The sequence below is a fragment of the Pseudophryne corroboree genome, chromosome 2, assembly GCF_028390025.1.
Source record: "Pseudophryne corroboree isolate aPseCor3 chromosome 2, aPseCor3.hap2, whole genome shotgun sequence".
NCBI classification, from domain to species: Eukaryota; Metazoa; Chordata; class Amphibia; order Anura; family Myobatrachidae; genus Pseudophryne; species Pseudophryne corroboree.
The window spans coordinates 1011841903-1011859944 of record NC_086445.1 but is presented as its reverse complement, the minus strand read 5'-3'; the positions used below and the strand labels follow the sequence as shown (position 1 = coordinate 1011859944).

The 18042-nt window shown below is 44.8% G+C and overlaps 1 protein-coding gene and 1 non-coding gene across 2 annotated transcripts in view; both read right to left on the bottom strand.

Moving 5' to 3' along the window:
• Positions 1-17775, bottom strand: part of FAM3B (FAM3 metabolism regulating signaling molecule B) — a 142644-nt gene extending 124869 nt beyond the window's left edge. The window contains exon 1 of the mRNA XM_063956598.1: positions 17551-17775. Within this exon, the coding sequence (XP_063812668.1) occupies positions 17551-17659 (109 nt within the window). The 5' untranslated portion in view covers positions 17660-17775. The remainder of the gene's footprint in view (positions 1-17550) is intronic.
• Positions 3202-3318, bottom strand: LOC135054148 (U5 spliceosomal RNA). The gene has a single exon (XR_010243390.1). It is a non-coding gene; the product is annotated as a U5 spliceosomal RNA (small nuclear RNA).
• Positions 17776-18042: the final 267 nt, after the last annotated feature.

The window sequence follows — 18042 nt, the reverse complement described above, 5'->3', positions numbered from 1 at the left end:
AGCGTCCGTTATCCATGTTACATCGCACAGCAGCGTCCGTTATCCACATTACACCGCACAGTAGCGTCCGTTATCCACGTTACACCACACAGCAGCGTCCGTTATCCAAGTTGCACCGCACAGCAGCATCCGTTAGCCACGTTGAACCGCACAGTAGCATCCATTATACACGTTACACCGCACAGTAGCATCCATTATACACATTACACCGCACGGTAGCATCCATTATCCACGTTACACCACACAGTAGCGTCCGTTATCCACGTTACACCGCACAGTAGCGTCTGTTATATATGTTACACTGCACAGTAGTGTCCCTTATTCACATTACACCGCACAGTAGCGTCCGTTATCCATGCTACACCACACAGTAGCGTCCGTTATCCATGCTACACCGCACAGTAGCGTCCGTTATCCATGCTACACCGCACAGTAGCGTCTGTTAGACACGTTACACTGCACAGTTGTGTCCCTTATTCACATCACACCACACAGTAGTGTCCATTATTCACATTACGCCGCACAGTAGAGTCAGTTATTCACATGACACCACACAGCAGTGTCTGTTGTTCCCGCTACACAGCACAGTAGCGTCCATAATTCACATAACACCGCACAATAGTGCCCCTTACACATTATGCAACACAGTAGAAGTAGTACCCCATCCTCTTCCCTCCCTATATGCAGCACACACCCAGTTAATGTGTCTATCCCGACAGACAGGAGCCGCAGCGGAGGTCAGTGAGTCTGGCTGTCTGAGGCAGGGCTGCAGTGAACTAGCCTGGGCACACCATTACTATTATACATAGCAGTGGGCACACAGCAAACAAACACTGCAGCAGAGGGGGCACAGGACGACAGTCACTACCTGCTCCCCGCTGCAATGTATAGTAGTAGCGGGCTCGGCCGCACCAGCCTAGTTACGGCCATGCTTGTACTTTCCTTCTGCTACAAAACTTCACCGTGATTAAGTACAAATATCAATAAATACACATTTATACTTCAATTGTGAGTAAAAAGCAGAGCCATAAGTAGAGGATGGCCAGAATGGCACCTGCAAGGGGTGCTGGTGAAGGGGGAGTGAGGCACCATCCTGACCATAGACAAAACAGCAGTCCTCCTGGCCTGACAACAATAGGATTTTGGTACTTACCAGGTAAATCCTTTTCTTTGAATCCATAGGGGGCACTGGAGTACTCTTGGGATATGGACGGGCGTAGCCGAACAAAGGCACTGAATATTCAAATTTAGGACCCTCCCCCCCCTCCATATCCCCAAGTACCTCAGTGTACTTTGCCAGTGTTTTTTACTGAGCGAACAGGATATAGAGAGGTTGACAATGGAGAATCCCTATAACATAACGGACAACCACAAAGTTGACTCGTAACCTTATTGTCAACTAAAAAGTTGACAGCTTAACCGATAGAACTTATAATTTGAACCAACCGGTGAAAATGTGTTACCATAAGCTCTGGGTGGGCGTCCAGTGCCCCCTATGGATTCAAAGAAAAGGATTTACCTGGTAAGTACCAAAATCCTATTTTCTTTATCATCCACTAGGGGTCACTGGAGTACTCTTGGGACGTACCAAAGCTTCCCTCGTGGGCGGGAGAGCTGTTTGATACTTGTAACAGTAGGCAGCCAAAGCTAAATGCTGATGGCGCCACCATTTATAACGTGTAAACGTGCACAAACGTGGTGCACTGAAGGCTATGTAGCCGCGTCGTAGACTCTCCACGACCCGCTGGGTCTGACATTCCCACAGAACCTGTGGAATGAACTATTACTGACGTAGGCGATTGTAACTTAGCCTTAAAGTAAGCCTGACTTGTAGTCATTATTATTCAACTGGATAATGTCTGCTGAGAAACTGGCTAACCCCAGTTTACAGTATCATATATAACAACAACGTATTCATATCACGTACTGTAGACGTTCGGTACATATATAAACGCGTAACGCGTGTACCACATTCAGAATTTTAGAATGTGCTGTCCACACAGGAACCACTATTGGTATATTGATGTGAAGAATACGAAAGCGGATTTCGTCCGAAGATCTGCTTTGTCATGAGAAAACTCAAATACGGTGGCTTGGAATACAAGGCACCCAAATATGAAAACAAACCCCTTGTCGAAGCACCATTGCCGAAGGCAAGGCTAGAAGAAAAATGTTTTCCAAAGTGAGAAACTTAATCCCCATTTGTTGAAAGGGTTCCAAAATATGAAACTGTAAGAAAATCTAAACCCCACCTCAAATCGCCTGGCGCTGTAGGTGGGATAAATAGAGTCTGAACTTTGGTGACACCTTGTAGAAAGATGTTGACAGACGCAAATAGAGGCAAACGCTTTGAAAATAAGTTTACCACACAGATACCTGCCCTCTTAGTGCAGATGAACGCAGTTTGCCATCCCATCCTGTTTAACAGAATACGGGTACTTGAAGTATGATGTTGGAAACTTCCGAGGTTTACACCCTATGTAAGCACACGAAATTTTTTTTTTTTTTTTTTTTAGTCATGAGCTGCCTTAAGCGGCTTAGTATTTCGTGACATGGTTGGTATAACCGATACTGTAATGCTCTATTTTTTTAAGAGGGCGGTCTGAACCCTCACCCCGTCAACCGCAGCTGCGGTACATAGATAATAGGTACATAGGTAACTATGGGTAAAAGAACGTTCCCTGATGTAACAGGTTGGACGTATTATGAGCGGGCCAAGATCGTGTGCAAGTATTCCTTGAAAATTCGAGAAGCAAACTTCTCTGAAACCCATGAGATACCACCAGTATGACTGTGACGAACTGTCTTCTGATCCGTTTTGGCAACGAAGAAAGAAGCGGACAATGGTGGAGCCAGATACACGATGCTGAATGACCCCATGAATGTGATGTACACATACTGAGCTTTTGTAATTGTGGCGAGATGCCCTCATGTATACCTGAGGGTAACCCCCTTCTGTGGACTCACATATGAAACACCTCTGGATTTAATGTCCAGTTTTTAAGATCCAAACCCTGACGGTTGAGATCGCCTGTCTAACAGATGTCCACTCACGGATTGATGTCTTGACATTTTCACATAATAGCGTTCTGAGCCATTGAAGATTTGAGTTACCTACCGCCTTGCCATGCGGCTTATTGGTTCTCACTGGTTGTTGAGTATGCAACTGCCTTTGCTTTGTTTGACTGCTTAAGGGCAGCGTGAGCCAGGCATGAAAAAAAAAAAAAAAAATTACATGAAACTCACGGTTGTTCCTCTCCACAGAAATCTTTAGTAAAAAACGAAAGATTTATTTGTTATGAAGAGAAACCAGAGTCTATCCCTGGTCAGACTGAAAGCGAATCATTTATTGCATTGTAAAATGCACAGAGATGTAGGACATTTATCTATTGCATTGTAAAATGCACAGAGTTCTAGTACCTTTATCGACAGGAATCTGTCGTGTTTTAGAACCTTTGCGTTGATTTTAACTACAAATCCTGACTCTCTGTGACTGTCGTCCAGAGTATACGCACCCTTGTCCCTCTGTGGGAAACGCGATTGAAGGGTGGTGCACTAAATTGAAAACACATCTTTATTCTTAATAATTGAATACACCAATGTACCGCTAGTGTGCGTGTACTTTTGTTCTTGTTGGTGTAGTAGGTAAAAGTCTTTGATTTACCGTATTTATAATCTTACCTAGGAATTGACATCGTTTAGACAGACTTAGATGTGATTGTTTTCGAACTTAATCTGCTACCGCAGTATAACTTAGTAGCGCAAGATAGAGGAACTTTGTTGATACATAGTTCTTATGTGAGATGAGCTATTATTCCAACATCACTTTGGTAAATACCGGAAGCGATAAGCAACGGTATAAATGAAATGGTTAATGGTTGTGGCGATTTTCAAACGCTAGAACCTATGATGAAGAAACCGGACTGGGTAAATACGCATTGTGAAGATCAAACGCAATTATACAATTTTGTGGCTGCAATAAGCAAAAACTAACTGCAGAAAATCCATTTTCTAACTGTAGTAAATGACTTGCTGATTGATATTGCAACGGAGCTGTTTGATTTTGCTCAAACAGAGGGGAATAAGTAACTTTGACTCTGTTGGCGTACTATTGCCTGGTTTATAAACCAGCAAAGACTAAATGACAACCTGCCAAACCGTTCGCCAGAAGCAGTTTTGTACTCTAAGCTGTAAATAGCTGAGACATATATGAGTTGAAGTCATGAAACCTCGCAAATGTAACATGAAAAGACGCACTTCCACAATTGTAAAAGAGGTCATCAAACCACTGGCTTGCTGACTGTAACGTCCTGTCGTTACAAGGCGTGACTGTTTCTTATAAAGGAATAAAACACCGTTACAAGTATACTGTATGCGCTAATGGCAGAATATCCTATAGGGATAAAATGCCGTTACACATATATCAAATTCAGGCGCAAACAAGCTCTGGCCTTGTCGCGCTTAACTAGCGACAATGAAAATAACCGGCGTTAGCAGAAGCTTTACAGATATACTCTGCAGCTTTTTTGAACCGTGATCGGCATGGTTTCATACATAGATTCTAGTGACCCAAATGTATCTGTGGTTTTTATAATGTTTGACAGAAACGCATATACCAATGGCGGATCGCGTCCTTTTGGAAACGATTATGTATGGTTGTCCAAAACCCCGCACTATCTGAATGCTGGACTAATGTACCCTTCTCACTTGTAGTTATCGGTGTGAGATTTGACATAGAATCGTGCATTAAATTATAAGACTAGTGAAATAAACACTCTGGTACCCAAAGGAAAATTGTCACTTTGGAAAGATTGTCTTTTGTTAGCGCTGGCGGAGTTATTCTGAGACTCCGATTACCGCTGTTTTAATTTGAATTGCCAATGTTAACATTTTTAGTCTGCACTAGAGCCTTATTTGCTATGTAGACAGACATCATAATAGGCAACAGACAGACACTTGCACGACTTAATAACATTATTATATGGCATATATATCTATATATATATATATATATGTTATTGCTGAACAGCATATTTATTAGGAAACTAAAGTGTTCTTTATGTGAAAAGCAGTTCACATAGGCATGAAACCCGAACCAAATTCCTACTAACACCCCTGCGCCTTCTGGTGGCTTAAAGATGTAGGGCAGGAATGTTCTAGATTATCCTGAAGTAAAAAATTCCCACTAACACCCCTGCGCCTCCTTGTGGAGTAGAGGTGTATGGTCTGGAATTATAACTGGAAAACCAGCAATGATTAAAATGGCCGTCATGCCATGCTTTCACAGAAAATCACAGTACAGGTTACTTGCTGCAGTTTTAATATAGGCTTAATAGCCTATTATACAGTTACTATGCTTAATAGCCTATTATACAGTGATAACCCAGGTGTAGGATACAGTAAAATATATGCATTTAGTCAATTAATATGAGCACTGCCTGCAGTGTATTTATCTTGCAACCTTAACCAAAAATAACAGAAAACATGGTTAAACGTGCAATAGGTTATGCCACTGCTAACCCATGGCCAGCCAAAGCCTCATATATATATTATATATATATACAAAGTGTTTACACATATAATCACAGTTCATACTGATATTATAGACAGTTCTGCCAGCAAAAGCTTCATTATATATTATATATATAAAACGTGCTGAAACATATATCACAGTACACATGTACATTGTTTAAAGTGCTGCGCTGCTTGTTTATTTTGAACCCATGCAGCCTTTGCTGCTGCTATGGGTATTATTCCCCCTCCCCCCCCTGCATCCCCATGTTACCTGCAGCGTACGGGGATCGGGTGCAGGGAGAGCAGGAGAGCCTGAATGTAGCGCCGGGGAGCTGACCGGAAGCTCCTTCCTACAGCAGTACACAGTCTCCCTGTGTCTGCGGTGTTTCACTGGGAGAGTGGCCGGCGTCCTTGAGTGACGTGCGGCCACTCTTTAGTACCCAGGAGAGTCTCGGCGGCGTGTAGCGGTGCCGGGCCATCCGAGCAGTGAGAGCGGCCGGCGTCTGAGTGACGTGCGGCCGCTCTGCTTAGTTCAGCGCCCGGAGAGTGTCGGCGGCGTGTAGCGGTGCCGCATCAGGGCAGTGAGAGCGGCCGGCGTCTGAGTGACGTGCGGCCGCTCTGCTTATGTAGCGGTGCCGGGCCATCAGAGCAGTAAGAGCGGCCGGCGTCTGAGTGACGTGCGGCCGCTCTGCTTAGTTCAGCGCAGGGAGAGTCATGTACGAGTGAGGTGGAACTTCATATATAAGAAGTGGTCCTTACTACTTCAGCGGGACCCGTCAGCGGCGTGCTCAGCGGCGGCCAGCTCCCTGTACAGTATAACACTCACACAGCAGGGCGGCAGCGTGAGCTGACCGCCCTGACACCCATACCTTGCTCCATCCTGGCTGTGACGAGCTCTCTGTAAGCTCCGTTTCAGTCCTTCTTCCAGCTCTTTGTCACATCCTGGCTGTAACGGATCTTCTTTCTGTAAGCTCCGTTCAGCTTGCAGGAGACAGTGGCTGCCTGTGGCTGTGAGGGTGCTCTTTGTGAGGACCGACACGCCATGCGCTGCCCTATAGCGCCTGTGGCTGTGAGGGTGCTCTTTGTGAGGACCGACACGCCATACGCTGCCTTGCAGCGGCACCATCCCGGACCCAAGTTTTTCCAGAAACTGGGACGGGAAGTGTAAAAATTAAAAATAAAAATAAAAATCTTCTGAAAAGTGGCCATTGCCACAAGCCGATGTTCATCTGTGAGCACCGAAAAAACACTGGCAAAGTACACTGAGGTACTTGGGGATATGGAGGGGGGGGAGGGTCCTAAATTTGAATATTCAGTGCCTTTGTTCGGCTACGCCCGTCCATATCCCAAGAGTACTCCAGTGACCCCTAGTGGATGATAAAGAAAAATGGTACTCCTAGCATTACAAATAACGCAGGGGTGCTCCCATCTGTCGTCTCCCTCACTCTCTTCCTTCACTGGCCTGTATATCGCTGACGAAAAAGTAACAGGACAGGAATCTGCTGCAGCATTCACAGAAGCTGAGATCAGCAAGTTAGAAAAAATTCTAATGGGGAAGGGGGGTAGCGAGGCGTATAATTAGAAATCGGGACAGTGTGTCATAATGGCATAGTGAGTTGGCAGTGAGTTGGTGCACTTGTGCATAATGTGAATTGGTGGCATTCCCCCCGTCAGCAGTGAATTTGTGGCACACCAGCCAACAGCTATTCAATTGTTTCTGCCAATGGGTGCACCAATATCGTTTCTGCTAACAGCCCCAGTGCTGGTGAGCAGAAATGTGCAAAAAATTACCTGTTTAGGAGCCCAAATGGCATTTTTTGCTTCACGCCCAGCACTTTAGCTGCATAAGCAATTGATTAAAGGAGTGTTAAAAAAGCATCTAAAATGTATTTTACAGTATCAAAGTCACTAAATCTTCTGGGGGCCTAGGCAGCCTGCAGGCCCACATCCACTCACTTCAAATTTCCAGACAACTTTGGCAATCACATTTATGGTGCCGGGCCAATTAACCATGAGGATGAAACCTGCTTAGTGCGGCTTATAACCCTTTCACAGCACAAATATATCCCGGGTCGAGGTGCAGTCTAAAAGCGCCACTTTTGAATACCCCGGGTCGAGTAACCCTGCATTTCAACTCGGTATAAATAACCCACAACATTTTGCCATTTGCCTTGTTTACAATTAACTTGGGTCTCCCCTGCATGTCACAGCCACTCCCTTGAGGCGGACCTCTGCATACACAGCCAATCAGCAGCTTTTAAGCAAAACCCGGGTCAGATAACCAGGATGGCGCCATTTACACTGCACCAGGGTCGGATTCCCGGGTTGCTGACGCCGGGTTACTATACAAGGACCCTTTTACACTGAGCCGCGACCTGGGTTAACCCAGCAATAACCCAGGTTACTGAGGCAGTGGAAAAGGGGTACTAGAGAATTAATGTTAAGCTAACACAGGTCTCCATGAGAGTTTATGAGGATTTTAGTTTGCAGCCGCCATGTGAAAAGTAGGGAAAATATTTTAAGGCACAGGTTCTCAGTGACTGTAGATGCACAGATTTACCTGCTTAAAGGAGGGGGGGGGGAGGATTCAATTAGCGACGGTAGATTACTGCAGGCTAATTGATCTCCCGGGGGGGGGGGAGAGGAGGAGGAGGAGGAGGAGGAGGAGGAGGAGATTGCAACTCAGCGCAACTCTCCAGATGGAGTTATCCTATAGCAGTTGGTTACTATGTTGCAATAATTACTAGGAGAGGGTTCCTCCAGAACCCTCCCCGCCAATTTCCGCTGTATATGCGTGGTCAGTAGACCGGGAGAGTGCAGAACGCCTCAGCTCACAATATAAGAGTGAAATGACTGCTTTATATGATCATCTCACTTCTATTCTCATCGCAGGGACGGGCTCCTTTCACAGTCCCTCTCCTTGCAGGTGATCGTTAGTACATTCCTAACAGGGTGTGGTATGCAAGGTCGACAGTAACTAGATCAACAGTGTCTAGGTCGACCACTATTGGTCAACAGGGTCTCTAGGTCGACATGAGTTTTTTTATGGGGGGGTTTGTGTCGTTTTCTCCGTACAGTGACCGGGAACCCCAATTAGTGCACCGTGTCCCCTCGCTTCACTACCGCTGCGCTCGGCACAGGTTACCGTTCCCAATCGTCGTCCGCGTGGATCGTTAAGTATGAAAAAGTTAAGAAAAATTAAAAAAATGTGAAAAACTCATGTCGACCTTTTGACCTGTCGACCTAGAACATGTCGACCTAGTTACTGTCCAACCTAGAGACCGGATCCGCCTGCACATTAATATCTCATTGATGTGAACAGCAGCAATAAGAAATTGCAATTATCAGATCTACAACTCAATAATTAGTAAAAATACCCCATAAACATTATAGTTCTTCCCTATCATCGTTACGCTGTATATTCATTTCAGAAATGTCAGCATTATTGTTTTTATATTCATTAAAATTATTACTTTATATGCCAATAGGATCCCTGCTATGTTTTGTGTATTGCTATAATATAAAGTGGTTGTTTATGTTCTCTCATTTTAATTGAATGATCATAGTCTTAAAAATCATGTTAATCATTTGGACTGTCAGACTATAAACAGTAATTATAGCCCTCAGGGGTCACACCGGCCGGCCCTCCAACCTTCAAATGGAGACACATTACCCTTAATCTCAATAATATATGGAATCAATACATTTAATTCAAAGACAGACAACTGCTATAGGCGGGATGTATCACGTATAAATCCCGCCCCTTATCCCATGTATCACTGTGTTTAGTTCTGCCGTATGCATGTGTAATTCCGCTCAGCGCAGCTCTTCTGATATAAGCTGTCCCTCGCGGTGTGAGGACTTCTGTTTAATGACCCGGAAATCCAATTGCACACTGGCAAGCCGCAGTGGGGACAGAGAGGGATCTTTGTGATGGTTTGATCACATAGTAACATAGTAGATGAGGTTGAAAAAAGACAAAGGGGGATATCCAATTATCCCCGTTAAAACATCGGGTCCGAAAAACGGCCGTTTTCGGCTGTTTATCTGACTTTTTTCCAATGTTTCACCAAGTTTTTTTTTTTACAGGCTATCCATATAGATCGCCTTTAAAAAAAAAACCTTTCTCCCGAAAAACACACAGGTTCAGTGAAACAAAATCCCAGATAAGCCGCGGCACGCGCCGGCTTATCGGGCTAATTAGATAGCCCCCGGCAAGACAATTAGCTCCGGCAAAAAAACGGGGCTAATTGGATATTCCCCTATATGTGTATCGAGTTTAACCTGTGTTATAATTCTTACACTACTCTGCATGGAACCAGTCGAACTATAATGACCCAGATTAATTTCTGTTTTTAAGTCTAAATAACCGCTATAATTCATGCTTTTTCTAACATTCTCTACCTTTAAATGCTATATCCTTGGATATGTCTTTCAGCTAGGAATTTGTCTAATCCATTTTTAAACATATTAACTGAGTCCGCCATTACTACCTTCTCTGGCAGAGAATTCCAAATTTTTACTACCCTTACTGTGAAGAACCCTTTTCTTCTTTCGGTATGAAACTTTCTCTCCTCTGACCTCAGAGGGTGCCCACGTGTCCTGTGTAGAGACTTTTCGATAAACAAATCGCCTGATAGATCCTTGTATCACAATTTAGTGTTAGTCCATCCTGCCCTACACCTGTAATAACATGTCCACATGTATTTAAAAAAAAAAAAAAAAGGTCCTATAAGCAAAGACAAATATGGCAACAATGCAGGAAGTAGGAGCTGGCGGCCATCTGTTGCTGGTAGATGATAAACAGCCTGTAAGAATAAACCAAACTCCTACATTCTGAATCTAGCCTGCTGGGGACAAGGTGACAGTTGCCCTGCACAGTGCGTTGGAGCAGATCAGTGGATCAGGTTTGAGCAGTGGGAACATATTTTCGAATTCTTCCTAGGATTGGATTATCAACAGTTTAGAATACACTTGCCTAACGGCTGGAAGACCCCCCGGCCAGCAGGTCACTCTCCCAAACCCCAGCCATTTAATATCCATCTGGGCAGGACGTGTGGCAGCGAAGAGCATTATAACATCTAGCCCACTTTGCGTAACGGCGAGACTAGAAGCATCGCACCATGAATACCGTGGACAGCAGTGCACCCTGGGCAGGATGTACTAAAGCTGAAACTGCAGCCATTTCCATATGTAGTCAAAACCCGGAGAGTAACACCATCTATGTATGGCGTTACCAAATAGAAGCCCCCCCCCCCCCCTCCCATAGCATCTGCATCACTCAGCACAAAAGGGCCCCTGGGTCGTAAACCATAAAATTCCCCATTTGCAAAGGACAGCTCTTATCAGAAGAGTTGTCCTTTGCGATATTATCACCGGTATGTACCCCGATAACGTTGCAGCATGTATTGCAACACGGAAGTAATGCTTTGTACATCCGGCTCCCTGTATGATTTCAAAGATTACAGTTTATCAGAGATGTGAGCAAAACATATTCCTGTTTTACAACATGATCACACTGAGGTTACAAGTACAGTATACAACTGACACATTCTTGTAACACGAGACAGATATTTTTTGGGGGGATATGGTTAAAGCATGACAGGAAACATACATACACACATCACATGCACTTCTGATCACAACGTAAAGTGTTCCCAGGAAAATAAGCAGCAGTGGTTACAATTTGATTATCCAGAGTTAGGAGCGGTGGGTGGAACGGGATCCGGTCTGGAGATCGACAGTGTCTAGGTCGACAATGTTTAGGTCGACCACTATAGGTCGACAGTCACTAGGTCGACATGGATGGAAGGTCGACAGGGTTTCTATGTCGACATGTGCTAGGTCGACAGGTCTAAAGGTCGACATGAGTTTTTAAATTTTTTTATTTTTTTTTGGATTTTTTCATACTTAACGATCCATGTGGAGTTCGATTGGAACGGTAAAGTGTGCCGAGCGAAGCGGTAGCGGAGCGAAGGCACCATGCCCGAAGCATGGCGAGCGGACGCGGTGCACTAATTTGGGATCCCGGTCACTTTACGAAGAAAACGACACCAAAAAAAAAAAAAAAAATCCTCATGTCGACCTTTAGACCTGTCGACCTAGCATATGTCGACCTAGAAACCCTGTCGACCTTCCATCCATGTCAACCTAGTGACTGTCGACCTATAGTGGTCGACCTAAACATTGTCGACCTAGACACTGGTCGATAAAACGAACCACACCCAGTGGAACAGCCCCATAGACTGGATATGGGGCAGAAATCAAAGTGACATTTCACAGACAATAAAACAGGTTTGGCCGCCTGCTCTCTGGGGATGTGCCCAACCTGCTCTATATATAATATGTATTATAACACACCTTTACCGGTTTGTGCGGAAGACTGGGAGTACACTAATTACTGAATGTTTACTTTACGTTCTCCTTGGCAGGGGTGTAGCGAGGGTGGCTTCAGTGGAGCGTGAGCTCCGGGTGCCAAAAAAGTTAGAGGGCGCGCTGCCACCCACCCCCACACCCTTCCCGCGGGCCACTGTACTGGCAGCTGCAGAACAGTAGAAGCAGGGGGCACACACTGAATCAGAGACTAGGTAGGGAACAGGGCAGGCCAGAGGCGACAGCAGGAGCTCTGCCCACCCTCTTTATATGTCTCACTGTCTGCTTGTAGCTGTGCAGTAGGATTACTTCTGTCCTGCCCAGGCTGCTGTGGAATCTCTCTGCCAGGCTGCTGCAGCACTTCTCTCTACATTGATGTTGCAGCACCTCTCTCTGCCCCGGCTGCTGCAGCACTTCTCTCTACATTGATGTTGCAGCACCTCTCTCTGCCTCTCAGGAAATTCTGGGACATTATTTTCATTGAAGCATAGTGGGATTATCAGGTCTGGGATATCAGTTCTGGGGTTAAAGCATTGGGGACTATAAAATAGTGTGTGGGGGGCAGTATTTTCATTGAGAGTTTAGGGGGGGAGGGGGGGATCACATTTGGGGCATTATTTCAATTGAGGCATTGGGAGATTATCAGATTGTTTCTTTTCAAATGTAACATGCCACCACATGTTGGCTAGGCCCCCAATTCAGTATTCAGTATAGGGGAGGTAGGCACCAAAACATGCCCTTGCTCCGGGCACCATGGCACCTAGCTACACCTCTGCTCCTTGGTATCACTGTAACAGAGTTCTGCAGCTATTAGAGGAGATGAGAAAAACTTTTTCAAAAAGTTTGAGGTTTTTTCCCCCCAAGTTTCTGTAAACACATTATGTCAAATGGTCTTTATATATATATATATATTTTTTTTTTTTTTTTTTTTTTTTAGAGAAATCAACAAATGAAAAAGAATTGTGAATTTATTGCACACTGTTAATATCCTTTACAGCCCCATATATTTCTGTAGTGCCCACACTTGATGTTTGTGGCATGCGGAGAGCGATATCACTCCCAGAATATGGAAAACAACATTCAATGTTCTCAAGTCAACTTTTATGCTAATTATACTGTCCCATTGTGTGTCTCCAGGAAACCGAGGGTGCACCTAGAAGTGACGGGGCTCCGTAAAGTCACACTGTGGTTTTGCCCACTTTGAATGCCCCCCACTGTTGTGTATGCATAGAAGTCTTGCTGTATTCCTCACCATGTAAGAAGTAGTCACATAACGGGTGTGGATTACTGGGTCGACAGTCATTAGATCGACCACTATTGGTGGACTGTGACTAGTTCGACACCTGAAATAGGTCAACACGGCCATTAGGTCGACATGGAAAATGGTCTACATGAGTTTTTCATTTATTTTTTGTGTCGTTTTCTACGTAAAGTGACCGGGAACCCCAGTCAGTGCGCCGTGTCCCTCGCCATGCTTCGGGCGCGGTGATTCGCTGCGCTCAGCACAGGTTACTACTCCCAATCGTAGTCCACGTGGATCGTAAAGTATGAAAATGTTCAAATAAGATTTAAAAAAAAAAGTGAAAATCTCATGTCGGCCTTTTCATGTGTCGACCTAGTGACCACGTCGTCCTAAAGACCGGATCCCCACATAATAGCCTTCACTTCGGGTCGCTCTCGTTTCCTTTTCACGAAAGGGCTGTTGCCCCACACCAGACGCTTCAGCCAAAAATGCTGCTTTGGCAATTGTTTTATATAAGTTTATAATTACTGGCTCCGTCCATCAGCCGTACAGGCGTCTGTAATTGCAATGACGAAGTAGCTGTCTGCAGACACCCTGCCAGCACAACCTTATTACAGCAGGATGTTAGCATAAACCGGGGCGTTTCTCCTAGTAACTTATACTCGCTGTACAGTCTGTCTGCTCTCTATTGCTTATTAGGTTCATGTGCAGCAACCTCTGATTTGAAAGGGCAGGAAGACCCGTGCTGCATATGCCAGCAGGCGGGTTATTCTATATCGGTCATGAAAATCTATATTAGGTTATTAAAGGGATATGTAATAATAATAATGATAACAATAATTGTATTTATATAGTGCTCCTTCTCCAATAGGTCTCAAGGCGCTTGTTATGCTAGTCTGCATAATAAATCACTTAGTATTCCTCGCTGTGAAATCTTATTGACAATAAAAATAAAATTGCACAAAAAAAAAAAAATCCATTGCAAGGATCAGTGGTGGAACTAGTGGCGGTGCAGCCGGTGCAATACCCTGTGGGGCCTGCCGCAGTGTAGGGGCCCGCAGACAGTGCCATATGCAATGAGTCACACTGACTCGTTATATGCCGCTGCACCACCCGCCGCTGATCAGTAACGCTGAAGTTACACTGATGCCTGCACTGCGGCCCGGGCCCGGCCGGAGGGACCGCTGTCCCCTCTCCTCTGAGCTCCTCCCCTTTCCTCCTTATTTCCCGGCATTTTTCTGTCACTCAGGCTGTCCGGGGATCTGATATCATGATTTCGTGACTATCCCCGATGCAGAATATCATAAGGGAGGAGAGGAGTAGCAGAGGAAGCAGTTTCCCTGCAGGTCAGGTAGGAAAAGACTAAAGAGACACCAATAAGTACAAGTGCTGGAGGCTGCTTAATATAATCTCTGTTCAGCTATCCCACGCCCACCCCTAACCTGGAATATACAGTATACTAAATTAATTGCAATAATGGTGACAGCCGCTTCCGTACCCACTGCTTCAATCTTTCACCCTTCTCTATTACTCCCTGTCACAAATACCCTCTACCTCTCGACTCTCTCTGTCTTCCTGTCACCATCTGCCTCTGTCACCCTCTCCATCTCCCTGTCACTCTCTCCAGTAACCATCTTCCTGCCACCCTCTGCCTCTCCCAGCCTCAGCCTGTCATCCTCTCACTTTCACCCTCTCCCCGTCATTCACTGCTTCTTCCGGTCACTCACTTCCCATCTTACTCTGAGCCTCACTATCACCCTCTTCGTCCCCCTCTGCCTCTCAAACCCTCTCTCCATTATCAACTGCCTCTCCCAGAGCCGGCCTTAACCAATATGATGCCCTAGGCAAGATTTTGGCTGGTGCCCCCTAGCACCACCGCTGGTTCCGCCTCTGACCTTGCACCTCTTTCCCAGCACCATCACCCCTCACCCATAGCAGTCTTTATTTTGGTGTTTGTACCCCCTATGTTTTAAATAGGAACAGTTCCCACATTTGGCGCACAGCCCAAAAAGGCTGGCAAGAGGCATGGCACCACAATTCCAATCACGCCACACAATACTGCAACTTTATTCACATTTGATCATGCGATAGTGTCCATAATTCATATTACATCCCACAGTAGTATCACTTTACGTTAAACGTTACTCCTCACAGTAAAGCCCCTTATTCACATTACATCACACTGAATTGCTCCTTATTCACATTACACCACACCATATTGCTCTTTATTCACATTAGATGACACAGTAGTGCCCTTTCTATACGCAACGCCACATAGAAGAGCACCTTATACACATAATGCCACACATTAGTAATGCATTTATACACAATTCCACACAGTAATGCACCTTACACATGAGACACATTATTAATATCCTTATAAACATAATGTGCCTTACACATTATGACAACCTTTATTAATGCCCTTTTACAAATAATGTCCCTTACACATATGCCGTACATTATTAATGCCCTTATACACATAATGACACACATAGTGCCCCCTACACATTTGCTGCACATTTAGTGCCCCTATACACATAATGACACACATACAGTAGTACCCTGTTACACATATGCCGCACATTATTAATGCCCTTATACACATAATGACACACATAGTGCCCCTTACACATATGTTGCACATTATTAATGCATTTTTACATGACACACATAATGCTCCTTACACATATTCCAAACACTACTGCACAACCAACCCACTCACATGCACACAGCACTCACACTTCCACTAACACTGTGACCTCTGCCTCTGCTTGGATACAGATGTGTGCTCACAAATCTTGCATCAATGCTAACGTCGGACACCTTTTTTATGAAAATGCATCTTATTTGCATTGCTATGTGGCTAGGATGCACAAGCAGATTCTGCTGATTAAAATGATATGCAGCATGCCTATATACTGTGTGAGACTGTGGCTGTATCTGCATATGAAATGCTACACACAGATTATAGGCATGCCGCATATCATTTTAATCAGCAGAAGCTTCTGATGCCCCTAGGCATATCAAATGCCCTAGGCAATTGCCTAGTTTGCCTATGCCTGGCTCTGGCCTCTCCCTTTCACCCACTCTCTCTCCCTGTCATGTTCACCCTGTCACCCACTGCTTGTCATCCGCTCAGTCACCTCCTGCTTCTCCTCGTCACCTTTCACTCTCACAGTCACCCCTACTTCTACCAGTTACCCTCTCCCCCTGTCACCCACTGCTTCTCATCCACTCCCATCATCCTCTTTCTCTCTCACAGTCACCCACTGCTTTTACTGGTTACCTTCTCCCCCTGCAAACATATTGTGAATTTGGGGTGACCCGGTAACACTGGGCCCCACTCTTCACCAGGCCCTTCTCCTACTATATTTCTCCCATAGGATACATGCTGGACTGTGAGATAAGACATAGGGGGACATTTACTAAACAGTGATAAGAGCGGAGAAGTGAGCCAGTGAAGAAGTTGCCTATGGCAACCAATCAGCAGCTCTGTATAATTTTATAGTATGCAAATTATAGATGTTGCTTCAGTGCTGATTGGTTGCCATGGGCAACTTCTCCACTGGCTCACTTCTCTGCTCTTATCACTGCTTAGTAAATGTACCCCATAGTGCCATGGGTCACCTGGAGCATGCAGCAGCCCAGGAGAGGGAACAAGTGTCTGCACCCCTGGTAATACCTGGTATTGGTGACAAAGCCGGCTGGGTGACGAATTATGGGACGGTAAAGGGTAGGAGTTTATAGGATTTCAAATAGTAATTATACAGCCTATGACACTGTGACATAATCTGACAATGCCTACAACTTCCTTGTGAGACTCAAATATGCCAACAACTTCCTGGTCCCTAGCCCTGGTACAGGTGCCCTGTGAGATGCCAGAGAGGCAGAGACAAGGCAAAGTGTATATCATTATTATGTATTACACACACACTAAAAAAAAAATAGAAAAAAAAAAAAAATATATATATATACATATATATATATATATATATATATATATATATATATATATATATATATATAGTAGTACATCCTCAGACACGCAGCATACAGGTGTGATTGCAGTACAGCACCAAGCACACAGTGGAGTGTGACAATCACTCACACACAGAATAATATGATACACAGTACAGTCGTGTATATATATATATATATATATATATATATATATATATATATATATATTGTAAGATCAGAATGGCAGGAGACACACAGGCACAGAGCCTATATAAACTAAGGAGGATTTACCTTCACACAGTGCAGTGTTACATGCTCAGTCTTATGCTGTATGCTATGGTATTACTGTGTGTCAGCCGCAGTGTGTATGTGTGTGTGTGGTTACTGCGAGCAGTAAGGATGCACCTAGCTCATACATTGTACACACATACAGGGAGTAGTAGAGACGAGGCACCTACTTGCGGACAGGAACCTGTAGTTGACCATGGCTGGGAGCGCAGGGAGCCGGGAAGAGGACACAGGTGAGTTAGGAAGCAGCACTGGGGACAGTCGGGCTGCTCTGCGCATGCGCGGGGGTTCGCACTCCACGCCCAGGAGTCGCAGGTGTGAGCGGCGCTGCCCGTGTGTGGCCAGCAGGGGTCCTCCTTCCCCGGCTCCAGCTGCCGTGACATGTGCATTGTGCGCTCCTCTCTCACCTCCTCCCCTGCAACATAGTGTAACTTTTATTATCATCTTGTTGGGGCGTGAGATCCTGACCATGTGTGTGTAACTACTTACCTACATATACTGTATATGTATACACTACTTACCTAATTATACTGTGTATGTATACACTACTTACCTAATTATACTGTATATGTATACGCTACTTACCTAATTATATTGTATATGTATATGCTACTTACCTACATTTACTGGTACACTACTTACCTAATTATACTGTATATGTA